This window comes from Orbicella faveolata, unplaced genomic scaffold (assembly GCF_042242905.1).
Source record: "Orbicella faveolata isolate gen_17 unplaced genomic scaffold, um_ofav_v1 contig_26, whole genome shotgun sequence".
Classification (NCBI taxonomy): Eukaryota; Metazoa; Cnidaria; class Anthozoa; order Scleractinia; family Merulinidae; genus Orbicella; species Orbicella faveolata.
In genome coordinates this window covers 17,090,576-17,110,421 of record NW_028301554.1, presented here as the reverse complement: position 1 = coordinate 17,110,421, position 19,846 = coordinate 17,090,576, and the positions used below count along the sequence as shown (strand labels likewise).

Sequence of the window (19,846 nt, the reverse complement as noted above, 5' to 3'; positions counted from 1 at the left end):
AAGCTATTGAGCAGTACTTTACCGTGGTACTGTTTATGTTGTATAAGGTGGATCTAACTTCTACGTCCGTGGTTGAACCCTGAATGTGTGACCAAGAAAATGAAAGTTCTGAGCAGCACGTTGATGTATTTAATACGGTGTTGTTTATTTTCCTTTTACGAGGTAGTTGGTTCCAGTTATTACTAATTACTACAGCATTGCGCCTGTCAACTGACCAATCTTTACTTTAACCACCCACATGAAGTGTTTGATGTAAATAACATTTCTGTGGCAGCGCGGAAAAAATGAAATGCACAGTGATTTTAATTTAAGCCAAACTTTACCAGAGCTATTTTTACTGCGAATCGCACCAATTAATGACGGATCGGAGTACATCATTCAAACAAAAATATCAACAGCTATCCACGCACAAAGCAGCTAAACAGTCAGTGTACTTTACAGTTTCAGCACATATCTCAACAGTTTGTTGCCTCGTACTTCCCTGAGCCGCCCACAGTGTCTTAACATGGTGAGTATTGCCCTGCCTGTCGAGTCCATCTTCAACTGTGAATAAGCCTTGAGGTCTTCATCGATGAAGAAATACTCTCCTGTTGTACACAAGAACAAAACCATATTTCCTTCTATGTTTCATTTCCCTCTATAAGCCATATATCCTGCCATAATTTCAGAACTATACTGCTTGCGAACACAATATTCACGAGTGAATCTTTCAGTTACAGACTCTTATCCAGTAATCATTTGGGAGTTGGCAGTCGAGGAGAGATTGAATACTAGTTTATACTGATATAGCGAGGGTTGGGAAGAAAAGAACTTACTCTGGAATTCCCGAAAATTAAAGGGTACAAATCATCAGCATGTAAGTTAAAATCATTCAGATTAAGGAACAAATCATAGGAAAGAAGACAAAACGCATGAAAACAAGTGATAGAGAAGTATGTTAAAGGAGTTGCTAAACAATTTGTTTCCGCTACTAACTTCACCGATGTATTTTGCTCAAAAATAGCCCATACATCTGTTTGTAGAGCATTATCCAAAGCATTGAACTAATTACCTTCTGTGTCCGGAGTCTCTGCTTCCTTAAAAGCCTGAAGGAACATAGCAAACATTCGGTAAATTCGTCAACAAAACATCGAAAGAAATGTCAAAAAAGGAGCGTAGACACTCATGAGCATTGGTTGATTGCCAAGTGGTCCCTGTTCAATGTTCACGATGTCAGATTGAAGGCGAAATGAGTGCAAAGTTACGTTCGCATTGTTGAAAAAGAGAAAGAGAGCGTACACGAAACAAGTTTTGTCCACTCTTTCCTTTTGCGTATTCACCTCGCATTCTGAGAAATTGGCGTCCGTAGAACAGGTTGTGGTTTGGAAAAGGTAACAATTCTCCAACTCTTCCCCTCCTGCCTTTTCGTTCCATTTGTACTGCGTTCTTCTTTCTCCTCACAGCTGGCAGTCAGTTTTTCTCTTGAAATCAGGCAGGGAGTATGAGGTAAGCCGTTTCCCATACTGCCCCTTACGTTCCCGTTCACATTTAAACACTAGTCTACCCCAAGAGAGAAAGATTGGCAGCAGCAGTCTATTCTTCAACTATCTCTTGGAGCAGGCCAAGTCAAATAATTCACGACATATAGGGTGGGAAAGAATTTGTGGACTTTTCTTTCTCTGGCCAGCTAGTGCTGCTACAAGAAATTCAGATGGTAAATATTAGGGAGTTTAAAGACCACGACGGCGACGCCGAGGACAACGCCGGTTAAAAAATGATCTTATATTTTACCTTCGAATCCCGCGATACCCCAAAGTCATTTAGTTTGTTTCTCACTGTCAAAATTACCTCGAAACTGAATATGGAACACAGTGTTAAATTCGGAATATAAATTTAAAAAATTAGCCGTTGTCGTTCACGTTCTCCAGACAACGCAGAATTTGGTCATTTCACGTTGTTGGTTTGCACAGGACGGCAAGGAAATGTACCAAGAATTATAATGCACGTGCACAGCCATTGTTCTGCTCATTAAACCTTTTGTTTAGCGACGTTCCCGTTGCCTTTGCCGTCGTGGTTTTCTTAAACTCGCTAATAATTATGTTGTGTAATTCGGTAAGAACAGTAACGTCCGCGTACCTTGTATTTCTTCATAACCGGCTCCCCCATGGCTGAACGAGGAAGGCGTAGAATCTTATACTTTGCTGTGATAACTTTATGGATTTCATCTATGGCATTATTGGCTTGATCATACGAGACGCGCCCTTTGATATACCTGCAGTATTATGAGCAGAAAACACTCACTATGAATGCATGCTTAACGATGGAAAGACGAGGTAAAAGTTGCAACAACAGGCATGCATTCTCGTATTCCTATTTTACAGGCTTCCCATACAAGGGGAGAAAGAGCTATAATATAAAATTCTGATCATGTAATCAACGCATTGACTGGTTGTGCAGTCGTGGCATTTCATTTGTTTCTTGCATTCATAGCCAAATAAAAACACTCCGAAAAGCTTGAGACAGTTTGAAAGTTTTGGGTACGTAGACCTTGCCTATGTACAACATTTTCTCCTGACTAGTTGTGAACAGACCCAACGCAAAGGGAATATAAGAGAGTGTTTGAAGGAGCAATATTGACAGGATTTACGATGTACCCAGTTAAAAATGCACCTTGGTTACTTTGGGATTCCTTTGATGCACCATGATCTGAGTGATCTGACGTCATTGAAAGGGGTAAATCAATTGAACCAGGCGCACAAAATTAGATTCTGGTAAATTTATTGGAAGGGATTCTTTCAAATGCTTCAACGATGTTTTGGATCATTATATATATGGATCATTATACCCTCTCCCAAGGTAATTTTACCAGGAATAGTTTATTCCTTAACTAGAAATAGTGTAAACCTATCAAGGCCAGCAATCTTTGGTGATAGGATCTTTCCAGGATCCATGAGTGATATTTGAAGGTCTTTCCGGATATTTGACATCATGAGGATTTTACAAAGATCTTAGCAAAACAGCAAATCAGTCCTTCTTTAAGGCAAAGCGTAAAACTTTGTAAATAATGCCCTATCTAATTGTTAAATTATCTTAAAATTAGTTTTATATTATATATTAGCTTTATTATCGTTAAATTAGTTTTGGTAATATCATTGTTTTTCATCTCTTTTCTTGTTTTTAATTTTTATTATGATTTTCAGGGCCCCACTGAAAACTGCCAAGGCAAGTGGGCTCCCTGGATAGATATTTTTATTATTATTATCATTATTATTATTATTATTATTATTATTATTATTATTATTATTATTGGCATATTGGCATTATTAGTATTATTACCGATATTGACGTTGAAACCCAGGAGGGAGCCATTATGTAAACACTGTTGAAATAGGTTTTAATAGTTTATTTCTTTTACTTACTTTTACCTTGTATATACCAATTTGTATGTTTTTTTTTATAATAATAATAATAATAATAATAATGCTCTTATTCCTGTTAATTTTATAAAAAAAAAATTATTAGCATTATTAGTATTATTAGCATTATTAGTACTATTAGTATTATTAGCATTATTAGTATTATTAGTATTATTAGTATTATCAGCATTATTAATTATTATTATTATTATTATTATTATTATTATTATTATTATGTTCCTTGCAAGTATCTGAGGCAGACTGCAAGAATCCTAAGATTTCTAACTTAATCTTTGCTGATTCTGGCAACAGTCATCAAAGGTCTATGCAACATCCTTAATGACACTTGAAGATCTTAGAGGAGTTTGTTACAGTCCTCAATAGGATCCTCAAAAAATCTTCAGGAGGATATTTTTAAAAAATTATTGAGAGATTTTAACCAGGGGTAAGGGAATTTACTATTTCAATACATCAAACCTTACTTTGGTATTTCATCAAACTCTTCAACTGTGAGGTAAGCTAACTTAGGAAACTCCAATCCAGTGTCACAGGAAACCTCTTTGGCCCGACGGGTCTTCCTTGACTTTGTAACAGTTTCTTTCACAGCTTCCTCTTTTTCTGAGCCCCTAAAAGAGCAAGATTATGAAAATCAGATGCAATTCTTGTGTATTGTCCAAGAATGACCACATGCAATTCCATTTTGTATTTAGCTAGGGTTTACGAAAGGTATATTGAATTTCAGAAGGTAGTTTTGCACATAGAAGAAAGAATTAATGTCAAAGTCTTCTTAGAGTAATATTTAACTATAATATTAATTCCACCAGCTATCCTGGGTCACGTTTCTCAAAAAAGGATCTAGCTTTTCAAGGCTTACATGTAGCATAGCCTTGTAATTCAATTTCATGAAAATCACTTTTTTAATTCCAATTACCTTTCAGCTGCCTTTTCCACTCCAGGAAGATGTGAAGGAAGATTGGATGCCACATACTCAAGTCTTTCTCTAAATTTTGTTGCAACATCTTTCATTGCCTTCAATAAAAAATATTCTTAATACATGCCTATAATGTATAGATTTTGCCAGGCTTTAAAGTGGAGCTCCTGATTACAATATGTTAACCATAAAGGAAAAAAAGCATTTGTTTTTCTTGGGCCTAAAACTAGACCTATCAGCTGGAGAATGGCTGTCATGTTGCACGACATTGTCATCATCATTGTACAACACATGCACCCATGCCGCTAGCCTGGTTGACTATGAAAAAAGAGATGCATAGTTGTCTATTTCTATGGAGGGATGTGGTTCTGTTCCTATGATTATAGTGCTCACTTGGCAGTCCTTAGGGCTGCTGGAGCTCTGCTATAACAATTCACGTTGAACTTAAGGTCATTCCCCAGTATTGCATTGCGCATCCCTACTGTGCATAATTTCACGCGCGATTAGTGCGTGCGCATTAAAAAATGGCGGCTTTTTCTTTGCGGCTGGACCTCGCCATAGAGGTAAATCGTTGTTTTCTCAAAAACGAGTACGGTGACCTATCATTTTTTTCTGTTGTGTTGAATTGAGTAATAAATTTCTCCATGTAAAATAAATATGGGCCAATTCTCAGTGTTGAGCAAGAAACAATCGTCGGAAACATGAACTTAGCAAGCAATCGTGACTATAATCATCGTGCTATTATAAGGATTTATATGGAATAAACAAGGTGCTGCTGCTCCTAAACGAACATGGGAACCCCTCATCTTTATTTCCAAATTTAAGTTCCTACAATATAAACAGTCAATAGGCAAAGTTCTATTTCAGTGGAATGACCTTAATTATTATTAATAGCAATAATTTCTATAATAATCAAGTTAAACATGAATTATTATGTAAAAAAGTATAACAGTAATTCTTATTCAACTCAATGTACTGGGTATTTGAATGACTGTCAATAAGCAACACACTAGTGTTTGTAAAATAACTTAAACTTTGATATTAGTAAGTAAACCTTCTGTTCACTGTCAGGATTTCTGATAGATGTGAGGATGTACATGTAACTGTTTTTCCTAAGCATAGCAGTTTGTAGAGTATTGAAGATACGATTCACTTTTTACATGATGTTATTACAGAACCTGTTGTAGTGACACATCAAACATTGGGAAAAGTAGCATGAAAGTGAAAGTTTTTGAATGGCTAATTCCTTCTATAAGGTGTGCCTGCAGGAAATCATGGTAGTTGTATTCATCAAAACGAATATCCAGCCCAAGATGATGAATACAACTACCATGATTCCCTGCAGACGCATCTCATAGAGGGAACTGGAAATTAACTGGCACTTAGGGTATTTGGCAGCAGAGAGTTGGGTACCACAAGTTATTTAGGAACGGGGGTTTCTGTTTTGGGGGTATTCATTTGCATCTCAAGTTTGTCAGAGTTGTGCTTGAAATTTCCTAGAATGCTAGCAGATTATTCCTTTGCAGTTGCAGGCATTCATTTCCAGATTTTTACTCTGGAAATAGAAAACTGCATGTTACATGTATTAGTCAATGAAAAAAAGACCACAGACTGATTACTGCTCCATAAAGTATCTGACCTTAACATGCATATCTTAAAAACAGTCATAATACATTGTATGAGGCTAAGTTCAGTGTACTCTATCAAACATGACAACACTAACACATGTGATAAGTATATAATATTGATTCTGCAAGATTTTACAAGCTTCATACTTCAATCAAAATGTGTGAATGTACAACTGTACCTCTCCTTGGTCCAGCAACTTCCTTTCTTTTTCTACAAGTGCTTCAAATGCATCTAGAGCAGTTTCAATTTCCAGCAACTCTTTATCAATTGACCTCAATGCAGCATTGCAGTTTGTAGAATTGCCTTTAGACAAGAGGAATGTATTTAGTTCATATGAGCAATCATAGACAATGCATGTCACCAGGTGCTGCTAAATGTAGAAATCCAATCTCTCTCACTGTCCGTGGATGTGTTGACCAGTTTAGGATAGTAATTATTAAAGCAAAAGTAACACTTTGTCAACTGACCTAGAACAAACCATCTCACATCTGATAACCTGCTGTCATCAGTGATGGTTCCAAGCTAGGGACCCAGGAGACCCTAGTTCAACCTTGCTCCCCTCCTAGGTATTGAAGGAATGTAAGAGCCTTATGGCTGAGACATTACTTTGCCTCTCTCCATCTTTTTTTTTTTTTTTTTAAATCAGAAACCTCCTCCACCCACCCCACAACCACCTAATGTAATTTGTGACAATCCCAAATTAGCCTAAATTATTATTTTGCTGGCAGGGAGCAGAGTGTTGGAGGTGGGTTCAAAGAGGGCAGGTTCAAGGTGCGCAGTGCTCAGCGGGATTAGGGTTTGAAATAAGTCGCCATTAGCGACATTCTACGGTCAGTAACATTCTATGGTCAGACTTCACCATCTACAGTTGTAAAGTTTGTTTTTCTTATGCACAAATGTCACTTTCTAATTAATTACACCGCTGTTATTTACTATATTTGTATACACTGTGTTTTATTAGAATACTCTAAAACCCCAAGGGTGGCACACTGCCTTGGTCGGGGGCACATGTTCCCTTATTTTTTTTCCACCTCCTGGTTTTTCAGGGTTTTTATGTCTAACTTTGGAGTACTTCGTCCTCTGATATTTTTAATATCTGTTGACATTGAATAACTGGCACAGTGGCTTGGCTTTTCAACGCGCCTAATTTAATCACGATGTGCGTACGAATGAGCAGTGGAGGCAAAATTGAATTAAGTCCACATCTGTATCCAAACTGGTACATCTACATCCAGTATCATTAATTGATTAACTATTACATGTATCTTCCCTTCCAACCATCCTCCAGTAATAATGTCTTTTGCCTCCGGTTTTGAATCTCTTATAAATTCAAAGTAAATGTTTTTTTTTTATGCCACTTGACTGGTTGAAAAAGAACTGATATTGAAAATTAAGAGTATTTCATTTGTTGATAAGCACATAAAGTTTATGTACATAAGGTTATGTATCACGTTAGATATGCATGGGATTAAAACCACGACATCTCTGTCACAGAATTCTTTGCAGTCACTCTTACAGTACAGAAAAAATGCTGTCTGGCGTTTACTTCAGCTTGTAGACAGCTTGATCGTAGTGTTGTAAATTAACACTTACTCGCTGCTACATGGGGACTTCGCAAAAATCAACAATTAAAGGTGATCGACAATGATTAAGAACTGGACTGCACATAATAACTAAATATAACTTGAAATTGCTATTGATTGCCTTACCTGCGCTTCTTAACTCCATGGATCGCTTTAAATTCGACGTTTTTGTGGCGAAAAGTGCTGCCATTTCATCAAGTGTAGTCACCATTTTGAGTTTTAGCGCCAATTTTGCAAATAATAACCGCTGGCTTATAAGCTATTGCAGGCACAGGAACAGGTTGAGGAGATCTGGGTAGCAGTATCCCGCCATTTTTGCGGTCGATGATCCGCAATGATCCGCAGCACTAGCGGTCACAGTGATATGTGTATCCCCGTGATATGTGTATCCCCGCACACATATCACTAGCGATATGTGTATCCCCTGTGGGGATACACAAAACACTGATACGCGCCTGGGCATTCAACGAACAAAATGGCGACTCGGTTGCGAGGTTCCAACGAGCGCTGTAAAGAGTAGGAGAAACCAGAAATGAATTCGCGCCCAACGGAGCAGATTAGGATTTCTTGAGTTTGGTTGAGTTCCAACCGACTCGATTGCATATCTGACTAAAACTTCGAACAGGGGATACACATATCACTAATTATTTCATGGCGCAGTGATTTCAGTGTGTATCCCCTAAACACAGCCTTTAGATTGGCTATCTTAATCTACCTGATCGAAGAAAATGGCCAATTATTGCCGAAACGTGCTGGCTGCTTACTCGCGACGACGTTTATACCCAGGTTGAGGTTTGCGGAGTTTGCAACTCGAATGTCTAAATATCTAAACTGAAATCGCGTGCAGGGGATACACATATCACTAATTATTTCATGGCGCAGTGATATGTGTATCCCCATAAACACAACTGTTATAATATAGCGCATCAACGTTGTCAAAACTGCAGGCAATATTAGCACACGACGTTTTTACACGGCTTGGGTTTACTAGAGTTTGAAACGCGATAATTCCACTAAAAACGCGTGCACGCGTGCACGGGATAAAAGGGATACAAATATCACTGATTATTTCATGAACTAGTGATATGTGTATCCCCATGGACACAGCTGTTATATTGGCTTTCTACCCAAGAAGAAAAATGGCCATTACATTTGCATTGTCAAAACTGGCTTGCTAGAAAGATTCACACCCGGCATTTATTCATAGCTTGGGATTTCTGGAGTTTCACTGACCTCGGTTGTACACGACCGCATGCAGGGGATACACATATCACTAATTATTACATGGCGCAGTGATATGTGTATCCCCTGAAGACAGCCATTATCTAGGCTAACTGCCGAAGAATAAACGTCGATTGTTATGAAACTTGTTAGCAATGTTCGCAGTATAGCAATGTATACAGCTTGAGACTTAACATATCTTACAAAAAGTCGAACTGAAAAGCGGGTGCAGGGGATACACGAGTGCCACTAGTCATTTTATGGCGAGCGGGTCGAAGCAGTGATATGTGTTTCACTCCACGAATAATTCAGATGCAAACAAGGCGATGAACAGTGGAGAATATGCGTTACTCGATGGGTGAGAATGCACCGCGCAATTAATATCGTCCTAGAAATCCCGTGCCGTGAAACTCAAATTGAAATATATCTAGATCCATTTGGTGTTCAACTTTAAATTCATTATATCCTGCTCGCAGAAAACCAGTTAGGATCAAGAACACAATTCCAGCAGCAGATACGTATGTTTTTTCAACTACAAAAATTGAGATTTGTGTTTTAAGTCTGTTTGGGTTAGTCGTTCGTCCAGTAAGTGACCGGACGACGAGAGCGCTTTCAAGAAGGATATTGCTATTTAAAGTAGAGGGGAGGGGGGTGGGGGATACACATATCACTGGTCGCCATCTTGGAGGGGATACACATATCACTAGTGATATGTGTGCGGGGATACACATATCACGGGGATACACATATCACTGTGACAGCGGCAGTATTAGTCTTCATCATTTCCAGGTTCTTCATCATGCATGTGTTATTTGTAGTTGAGTGACTTAACAGAAAGATTTCTGGATGAACGAGTGGACCTACAGGGTGTTTGAATTAACTTAATTAACTCACAATGGTCCGTGGCTGGACTTGATGTTGACCTTGAACCGAGAAAGGCTGTAAAGAATGAGAGGAAGAAAAATGCGGTTGCCGCCGGCCGGCTCGATTAGAATATTGTGCAAAAGATCCAACAAAGATTTCTTGAGACAAGAAAGGTTTCGTTTATTATCGGTGGTCGAAGAAGCACTGAATGTAGCTCAAGTAGAGGAAGGAGCGTGACGACAGTGAAACTAAAGAACTCGTTTCCGCGAAGGATGGACTGTACAGAGCATCTTGCCACAGAAACAAGACCCCTACTGCAGCAGAGAAACTGGTAAGCTTACTGTACCTAGCTGGCCTTGAGCTAAAAAAATTGGGAGAAGTCGTTTAAGACAATTTACACGAAGAGACTAGTGGTTCCGAGGATAAGGACGGAATCTAATTAACACTTATGATTAACTCGGTACATGTGGTGGGTTTGGCCAGGTACGTGCAGGGACTTGACTGTCATGGAAAGTTCTTGGGGCGCACACGATCAGAAATCCACTTTAGGTGGACAGGAAAAAACATATCATGTTTAAAGCCTATTCAGAAAAACTTAAGCACAAGGTATAGGTTTAAAAGCCCATAAACGTGCAAGGTCTCAGTTCTAGGAGAAATGTCACGGCATAACGCATTGGTGTCAGAGAGAATTTCGAGTGAGCGAGCTATAAAGGAAGCATGCGAATATTTTTTATGATACCAATTATGATGTCACAGACCTCTCACCTGGCACAAATATATGCCCTACCACTCAGTCTGTTCTGAGTGTTAAAACTTCGGCTTAAGCACAACAACCTACAACTGCAAACCTTACTCAAGAGTCATTCGCTTTTACCGCTCATCAAATTCCTTCACAGAAGGAGTTGGCCCTTGTAGCCAGTTCAGCTACTTCATGGACTAAGAACATTGAAACAGACAATCAGATTTGAATTAAATGTGGCCACAGCCCCTTCACAGAAGTCCATGTCATAAATGAGGAAACAAACCAAGAAATAGGAAGCGACTGAGCAGTGCTGATCTTTAGAATATTAGTGAGGAAGTGGCAAAAAATGTGCTAGCAGTGGTAATCCAGTCCAAATTCCAAAAATTGGAAGGGCTCTGGAATTAAAAACTGTTTCTGAGGGTATAGATGGAGGGGTGAATTTTGCAGTTGTTGACAGTTAGACACAATCTGTTGGAAACAGCAAAGGATGAAAGTAGCGGCCTGATTGAAGATCCACAACTAACTTTGCAAGTCTAGTTCTATGGCGAAGCACGTTTCTCAATTAATTGTTGTACTGATCGAACTAACTGAGTTTGGCAAACATTAAATTCAAACAACAACTAACAGCATAAATGTTCCAGAAAATTATTATAAATAGTTACTTCTCTACAGTTCTTTTTACACCCCTGATTTTCATTAACACGAGTCTTACAACCACAGCACCTTGGCTTACCGTAAATCCTCGAATTAGCGCCCCCACTCGAATGAGAGCCCCTCCTATCCACCAAAATTTAAAATAAGCGCCCCTCTTCGAATAAGCACCCCCCTCCCCTCCCCCCATTTTGTGGGCGAGTAACGAGACAACAAAGGATGTATAGTTTTCGTCGTGTAGTATTAGATTTGTATATTGTTTCAGTCTGTGAACACGTTAAGTGAACAGGTTGAACACTTTAAGTACTAACGGTGCCGTGATCTGAACTTAAGGATCATAAAGATCAGCTCTTTATGTCGATAAACAGCTATGTTGTTGTTTACGCGCAGATGATGTATTGAAAAAATTGATCATGTCACGCCACTATTTGGGAAAAATTAAATAAGCACCCCGCCTCGATTAAGCGCCCCCTCGAATAAGTGCCCCCCATTTTCTCCTAAATTTTAAATAAGCACCCCGGGCGCTAATTCGAAGAAGTATGGTAACTAATTAATCAACAGACCAGACTCACTCCTGCAGACTGTGTAATTTTTGTTTGTGGCAGTACCTGGAAAATTGCGATACTTACAATACTGTAATGAGCTAAGTGTATTAGACCATGTTATTTATTTATTTATTTGTTTATTTATTTACTCGAATCCGATTACACAAATGATCAAAATAAAACATTAATAAAGGTTACTTACTTTACTTGCTTACTTATAACTCCATCGACTGAAAACTAACACCTTTCACTTTACTCTAAAGATGACTTTCACTCAGGCTGAAGAAACTTCAGTCACCATGACTGTTCTTTTCAAAACCACCCTCACCCCGCCAGACGATTATACAAAACCACTTACAGTGCAGTAGTGAAATTTTAGATTGACGGTCTGCATACCAGCTTTTTGGCTTTTTTGTTCACTCAGTTGTCTGCAGTGGAGTTACAGTCTGTATGCATGCGCACTGATCAGAAACAAGGGTTAGGTTACTTTCTTTTTGTCCCTTGCTATCGGAGCACAATTATTATCACTAAAAGGCAACATTTTTCTTGCAGAGGGATAATTCTATCCACGGGCTAGTTGCCTTTGACATAGCGTGAATCATTGCCTTTCGTCTGTGTAATGCGGTTGCTAACGCCTAGATGGGGCTCGCTTTGAAAAGTCAAGATAATCCGCTTGTAATATAATTTTCCTTTTCCTACTATAAATAACACGCCTTCATGAATTAGTAATGTCGGTATTAAAAGATCTTTCTAAGCCCCCAGGATAAATCTCGTCTCGTAAGGAAATGGGGTTTATAAGCTATTTAATTAAGGCCTGTCGTGCGTACCAAGTGCATACACATGTTCCTTACCTACCTACGTACTTGCTGTTTTCTAGAGTATAGTAGGATAAATCATAACTAGTTTCGAGATAAAGTGGTTTTCTTCCGACACTGATCATTTTCTTTCTTCTCACAACCAAATATATCGTTGTGTATTGACTTTGTGAAGGAGAGATTTTCCGTTGATCACACTGCAGCTGCATGATCGAAGTTTGAAAGGGCAGCCCAGCAGACAACAACAGAAGTCCACAACCAATGGTTGTTTTCTTGCTAGGGCTAGAGAATTATCAGTCGGAGCCGAGCCCGCTGGTATTTTTGTTGAAGTGTTTCTGTTGTTAGCAACATGGTGTGAACACGTCAAGAGACAAATGTGGTGCAACTGGGCAACAGAAGTCGCATGATTTGTTATTAGACATTTGAAGTTTAGTAGACAGCAAGGCGAATTATCGGGCTCAACAACACAACTCTAGCTGGTATCATTTTATCGAGTTGTCGAGCAGTGTTTCAATAAATAAGTTTTGAAGGGGATTTAAGCAAATAGTTTTTTTGCCGAAGACACTTCTAGTTTGAAGTCAGTATCTTCCGTCCTATTGCGTCTGTCGAAGACAGATATGTGAAAGGGGACAAGTGACGGACGGAAACCAGGAGAAATGGAGTGGGTGGAAGTGTGATTCCCAACGTGATGGGAACCGGGAAAAGTTAGGGAAGAATTTTGGAGGTAACTTGGGGCAATAGTTTGCCTATTGTGCCATAGATAAAGCACCAAGAGGTAAGAACCACTAACGATGGGCAGGGACCAAGAGTAAAAGGTACGGATGTGGGAAGTTCAGACACCCCTGTGAACCAGTTGTACCGCTCCCTCGAAGGTTGGAGAGAAGTGGGAGAGAAGAGGAAGATAATTTTGTTCAGTGATTTACATATGTGCTCATAAATCATCGATTTAACCACGAATGCTAGCATTTTTGAAGCGTTAAGACCTTCAACCTCTATGTAGAACAAGACTATTAATATATATCCTTCATTCGTCAGAAATTTTTCAGAGAGGAAAAAACGATCGGATGATGCAATCACTTTCCGGTACAGTCTATGAAATTAAAATCTTGGACTTGTTAGAAATTTTTGTGAAAACTAGTCAATCGATGGAGTTATAACGGTCTTAGTGAACACAATCAGTCAGGTCATCAGTTCTTCACGCGGTCTACTTATCTGCAAAACTGCGCATTCCGGCCGAGAATCAACTGTTTTATTTTCCCGATATGTTGTTTATTTAGCCAGATTTTGATTGTCGCTTTGTTGATAAGATCTTTTTCTGAATGACCATGTTTCAGAGACAAGACAACCTTAGTACTTGCTTGTGTTTTCAAGCCCTGGGGCGATAGCTGAAGCAGGCTGCTTGGCGCCAAAGTAATATTTTGCTTAGCAATTAACCAAACTGGTTCTTGGGGGTGAACGACGTGCCAATAAAACAGATAAAAATCGTTCTGTTGAGTAGTTCATATATTTGAAGTTGGTTTATTTTGACCTTAACATGTATCTGGAAAAAACACTTGTGGAATAACCGTTGTCTAAGTTGACGTTATAATATTTGTCTTTAGTTACCTTAACCATGAAAACACAACATAACTAATTATAAAGTTTTCTAAGTCAATACTATAGAAATATTTTCTTTCCTTTAGACTGATAAGCCTGAGTAAATTTGGCTAGAGGAAAACGTGGAATTAGAGCCAACTAGACTCATGTTTTTTTATTATTATTCTTTTCCAAAAAGCCCTTTTCTACAGTAATTTCAATTCGGTTTTGAGCAAAGCCAATATAAGCACGGTTGTTGAGGTAACCCTAGCAACCCTGACTCCTTAAGCGCACGTAAATAGTGTTAAAATGAGCCGGGCTTTGAAAGCCGGAACGAAAACATTTCTTGCAAAAATAAGCTCGAGACTGGGGGGTGTAAAGGAGATGAGGATAAACTTAATACAAAGAAAATCCACAAAAACTCACGAGATGAAAAATCACGACAGATTAGTCAATCACGCGAGCAAATTTATTTAAGGAGACCACGGCACGCGATCCAACATATTGATAAAAGTTCGGAATACTCCTGAAAATGAAAATAAATTCTATAGCATCCTGTAGCTGATTTCATTACCAAAAAATGTTGAGAAATTAAATATGCGCTGTTCTTCAGCGGTAACATTCATGGGTTATTAAAATAAAAAATGTGACAGTTAATTCATTTGGTAGCCGCGATATAATTATCGTTGCCTCGGGGTCAAAAAAGCACGAATTGTATAACGAATAATCAACAGATACAAACTTCAGCGATGAAACAACGATGAAAGGATAATGTACTAGCAAGCATTTTTGGCAAAAATATACGTGTCAAGTTTGTTGACCCACTAGAAAGGCACTTAAATGAATGTATATATAACAATGTTACGTAGATATTAATCTTCGTTCAAATTTTGTAAATAATATGGAATTTATATTTCGGAATATACTTTGAAAAGAGAAGATAAAAATAAAAATCTGTTCCCTTGGTCTGATGTTGAATGTCTCAGAGATTTAAGCTTTGCATGCGGGAGACTTTATCAGACGGATCTCTCTTTTTCTGCAAAGTCCAGGTACAATTGGCTTAAATATTAAGCATTTAGTCAAGCAAGAGCTTTAATGATCTCCATGCAATGCATGGCTGAAGATGATTTCTATGATATATATTTAATTTTCCATTACTTAGCTTCACACCGAAGTGTTCTAGAGTCAAGTCAAATGAGAGCTTCAATGTCCACGCGGACATTGGTCATTGGGTAAAGTCCCGATCTTGAGGGTGCACTCATCTTTCTCTTTCTCAGCTTTGGCCTCTTAGAAGCCTTGTCGACTTCATTGCCGTTTTCGTCTTCAGATGGTTCTTTACCAGTTAGAACAGAACTGCTGGTTGCTCGTTGTTTTGTCGTAGAAGTCGAGTCAGATAGTCCATGATAAAATGGATCTGGTTTAGTGTTCAGTGACTCTAGGGCTGACGGAAACGAAGCCGCGGACCTTCTCGGCGGAGGCAAGGGCGCGGACGGCGCATTTACTGTTTCTTTTTTCTTTTGTTTTCCATTTTCAGAGTCGACGTTTTCTTTTGGTATGTAAAACATTGGCATTGAAGGGAATTTATACAAACGTTGCGAACTCACGGGATCCCGCTGGGGATTACTCGACGAGCGTTCTAAGGATTCTTTTTTCGCGACACAATTTCCCTGTGCGGGATCAATAAACTCTTTCGTGAACCACTCGGCTTCTTCCGCAGTACGGGCGAAACTGTAACGTGATCTACGTTCGTTTTCGACGGGCTTGTTTGCGGTTTCATCGTCCATTGATGATCTGCACGAGTCAGTCGGAGTTGTCGATCTTTCGGCATCGTCAGTTTTGTAATCTTCATCCTGTGAGGAAATGATGACAATGGGTTGTAGCTCTGCTATCTGAACAGACTGAGCACCGTTAGTTTCGTTTGTGTTCGCTTTTTTCGACAGCTGAACTGTTTTGTCGCCGAGATTCTCTTTTTCCACGTCTCCTTCCCGCAAGATTTGTTTCTTTTTGTTTGCATGGCGCACGCACTCGACGGCGAAAGCGGAAAGATCAGCATCTTTGAACTTTAAATATTGTCTCATGCTTTCTCGAACTCTCAAATCGGGGACGACCTTTAAAGAACTTCCATTGGGATCTGTCATTTGCTTTCTCAATCCTGGACGTTCAAGCTTTTTCCCTGGTCCATCTCTTGGCCTGTTTTGACTATTTTCTGAAAGTTTAGAATTGTCAGTGTCATTTTGCCTTTCTGCTAATTCCGATTTGCCTGAACGATTTTTGATAGTAGCTTCCAGCGAATATTCACCCTTGCCTTTGTTTTTCATTGAGTCATAGTGATTTTTTTTGCTGTGAGTTTGGGTTGTCCTTTTCACCTGGTCATCTTTGTTATTCTGAATCGGACATTGTTCAATGAGAGTTTCGCATAGCAAAACTTCCTGCAACGTGACGGATCTGCGGCCATTCTTGTGTGGGTGTACATACTTTCTACTCTGATCACGAATTGGGCAACTAGATTCAAAAATAATGTCATCGAGGTCTTCCATCTGATTCTCCGAACACAGCTCATTTGATTTTTCGGGGTTGTCAATCATCAATTTAGCATCCCCGTCTGCCATATTGACACTTGCGTCTGACTCGGTACTTGAGCTGCTATTTCTGTTCTGGTGGAATCCAGACTCGCTACCATCACGGGAGAGTTTGTTCAATAAACACTGATTCCCGTTTTCATCCAATTCTTCGTTGTCTTTTTGGGAATTGTTTCTTGATCTCTGCCCACTAGAACCCGGCGAACGAGTTCCACCTTGCTTCGAAGGCCAGTTTCCCCCTCTTACCCCAACGTTTCCCACCAGTTCTTTCAGAGCAAGCTCCAGTTCTTTTATCGTCTTTACCTGGCTCTCGTTCGTCCAAGATTTCGGTTCTGATCCCGAAGACCTTGACTTGGGACTCTCGGGTGGATTGAGACTGTCGTCTGTAGAACTTTCAGACCCTTCGCTGAGTCTCCGGTCCTGCAAAGCTGCCTGATGTGATGCCCGCTCGACCCACTTCTGCAACCTCGATTGAATTTGCCCAGAAAGCTGTTGCACGTCGTTGGGATTGCTCTCGAAGACGAGATTCGATGCGATTTTCTCGTTGTCAGAGCTTGCACTCTCATCGGAGTATTCTCCAGATGTTTTCGATACTGCACATGGGGGTCTGTTAACTTTCATCAGCGCACGCGAGTTTGTCGCGTTAGCGTTAGTGTTCATGTTTTTAGCCCGACGACTCGCACTCACCGCAACACTATCAGTTTGATCTTCGGGGCTCAAATCTTTACTACAACAGTTAACGTTGTTCTGCTTTTGCAGGCTACTGCTGGGCTCACTCGATGACTCATGCAACACCATACTGTGAGTTAGACCCCGTGGTATTCCATTCTTTGGGTACGCATCAATTTTGCTGTTCTCACGGGTGCCTTGGTTCTTTGTAAAACTGGAGGGAGGAGTAGAGATGGAGCTTTTTCTTGGCTTTTTCGCAACTTTTTCGCCATAAGTCATCGGTATAGGAGCGCTGTGTGCCCGTGAATGATACGTTACGGGCATGGCATTATTAATTTGTAGCTGCAATGCGTAATCCGTCATTTCCGCAGCATTTTCTTGACAACTAGCGGATCGCTTGTCGCGAACGTTGGTACTAGCTTTTCCCATCCATTTTTGAAGCTTTGCTTTTACACCATTCGAAATATTCACGATAGGTACGCTCCCGTAAGAAGAGGCCATTTCAACTTGAGCTAGACGACAAGGAGGTTTACAAATTCCTCTCACCGCATTTGCATTACTTTGTACACAAACCTGTGGGAGGTATGAGGACACGATTAAACTATGCTTAATGGTTTGTCAATAAAGCTCTCGAGCCCATCTTCAGGCTAGCCAACACGGTGAAGATCTAAATTTGTTCGTATGTGAGGAGATCTTACCTCAGTGTCTTGATCCGATGAAATCACTCCGTCCGAACACGAACAATATTTATCCAGATCTCGTGTTTACGTCCAACTGAGCTGGTGTATAGAGTTTCAAACCAATTGTAATAATAACCAACTTGGCGCACGTTAATATCGATCGTTATCACGCAATTTAATTAGCTATAGCGTTCGAGGTGTAAAACTTTTTGAAGCCAATTACAAAAACATCGACTCAACCATCTAGTCATTTTAACTCCCTCACGTCATTACAGCAATTAAATTAAAGCCATTGTGGACAAGTATGTATCAATTCTTTGCGAATGCAAATACAGTTGAAGGCGTTATATGATTATATCATTTCACCGTGACCTCAGATAGCAACAGTGAGTTTCATTGGTCCAAAATCACTCACTGTTCAATGACTCAATTGTCCGTTGTGGACAAACGCCTGATTGTCGCTACACGTTGTCTACGTAATTGCAATGAACCCAGAAAACCCTCTGAAGGGAGCACAGTGACTCGTGCGCAAAAGTTACGTTTTGAAATACAAGGAGGCCGACATTGCCTGTATTCAGATATTGTGTTGATTTAAATAACTCATTCTTTTGTATGACACTTAAGGCGACCAGAAAATAATAGCATTAATACATCATTTTCTGCCCATGACAGAATCTAAATTAAATTGACGTAACTTAAGCCCCAAACTCATAATGAACTCAACAAAAGCAAAAGGTAAACTTAGCAGAGAACTAATTAAAACTTAAGTAAGTTACAAAGAGGAATCGGGTGACAACAATGTGCGCCTGGAATAGATTGCAATGGCAGTCTGTTAATCCATTTGGTCCAGTCGATGTTTGCCTTTATTTTTATGCAAAAATCGAGCTCCTTCTAAATAAAGGGCATTAATCACTAAATTGGAATTTCTTTTAATGCGATAATTAGTTAACGCGCAGGGCATTTTGTAAACTGACGGACATGTAGATGTTTGTCCGGATGGCCCACGTTGCATCACATAACGACTCTTAATCTGTTTTCGTTTTAAAGATACTTGTGGCTTCGTTTATATAGGCTTAAGAGCTATTCTTGTGCTTTGCGAAGCAACCAAGAAGAATTTTTTCCGACGTCAGTGGCTGCGTTGTATGTGAGCGGCAGTTCCGGATGTGTCTCGACAAATCCAAGAGAAGGTTTATCGCCGCAGGGTACTAAAGATTCATTGGAGGTTAAGAAGTCTAACTTTTGTCAGCACTGTGCCATATTTGTGTCTATAAGTACGTGTTCCTTTTATAAAACTTCGTAGTTGAGTTTTTCCGGCTTAAGTGTACCAGGGTTAAGACTGTGGAAGACTTCAGAAATCACAACGCAAACAACCCCTTATAATATTTTCTGTTGCTCCAAAGGATTTTTGACTTACTAGTGTTTTGAGCCACACTAACTAAGCATTACGATTTGCTATTTCTGTTTTGCTACATAAGGCAAACAAATAAACAACCGCAATTACTGAATTCATCACACAGTCCAAAGTGCACTTTCAGTTTTATATGACTCAATTTAACATCATTATCAGTCTGCCACCTTCCACTGAACGGACTATGAACGAGCAAAAGTCGGACGTGAAATCAGATAGGAGCCTAAGAGAGATTATCATTTAACACCTTACATCATCAATGAACTTTTGTTAACTCTTGTTCACGCGATGCAGTTCTATCCAGTGGTGCTTTACCATACCTTTTGTTCTCCCTATTTCGATGAGTTTTAACAAACATTGACAACCACGGGGGTTTCCAAAGGGAGGAACAATGCCCTTAAAGCATGCCAAATAGCGCGTTTTGGTGTTGGTTTTCGGTTACCGATATGAAGTCATGGGGCATTTGTGAGTAAGGTCCATTAATAGAGCTGATTCCATTGAGAAAGCAGTTTTCTGAAATCCTCGTGAATCATGCCATTCATGATTACGTAAGATGCAG

General features: G+C 39.5%; 2 protein-coding genes across 2 annotated transcripts; both read right to left on the bottom strand.

The window, feature by feature from the left end:
- Positions 1 to 124: 124 nt before the first annotated feature.
- LOC149108374 (SKA complex subunit 1-like) lies at positions 125 to 7,767 on the bottom strand. The gene is made up of 7 exons (XM_089295487.1): positions 7,665 to 7,767; positions 6,134 to 6,258; positions 4,327 to 4,424; positions 3,878 to 4,021; positions 2,116 to 2,251; positions 1,052 to 1,085; positions 125 to 587 (listed from the first exon to the last, which is right to left on the bottom strand). Exons 1-7 carry the CDS (start codon positions 7,747 to 7,749, stop codon positions 436 to 438), a joined length of 774 nt encoding a protein of 257 aa, XP_089151613.1. The 5' UTR covers positions 7,750 to 7,767; the 3' UTR covers positions 125 to 435.
- A 6,595-nt stretch (positions 7,768 to 14,362) lies between these two features.
- On the bottom strand, positions 14,363 to 18,207 carry LOC110041331 (uncharacterized). The gene is made up of 2 exons (XM_020746708.2): positions 17,898 to 18,207; positions 14,363 to 17,772 (listed from the first exon to the last, which is right to left on the bottom strand). Exon 2 carries the CDS (start codon positions 17,698 to 17,700, stop codon positions 15,142 to 15,144), a length of 2,559 nt encoding a protein of 852 aa, XP_020602367.2. The 5' UTR covers positions 17,701 to 17,772; positions 17,898 to 18,207; the 3' UTR covers positions 14,363 to 15,141.
- Between the last annotated feature and the right edge of the window lie 1,639 nt (positions 18,208 to 19,846).

What these genes read in the sequence shown, in the direction of transcription:
- LOC149108374 (XM_089295487.1), bottom strand. Translation starts at nt 7,749, where the DNA reads ATGGTGACTACACTTGATGAAATGGCAGCACTTTTCGCCACAAAAACG. An exon ending in GTGGAAAAGGCAGCTGAAAG is followed by an intron (nt 4,022 to 4,326) that starts GTAATTGGAATT and finishes TTGCTCTTTTAG; the next exon opens with GGGCTCAGAAAAAGAGGAAG. An exon ending in GAGTTTGATGAAATACCAAA is followed by an intron (nt 2,252 to 3,877) that starts GTAAGGTTTGAT and finishes ATAATACTGCAG; the next exon opens with GTATATCAAAGGGCGCGTCT.
- LOC110041331 (XM_020746708.2), bottom strand. Translation starts at nt 17,700, where the DNA reads ATGGCCTCTTCTTACGGGAGCGTACCTATCGTGAATATTTCGAATGGT.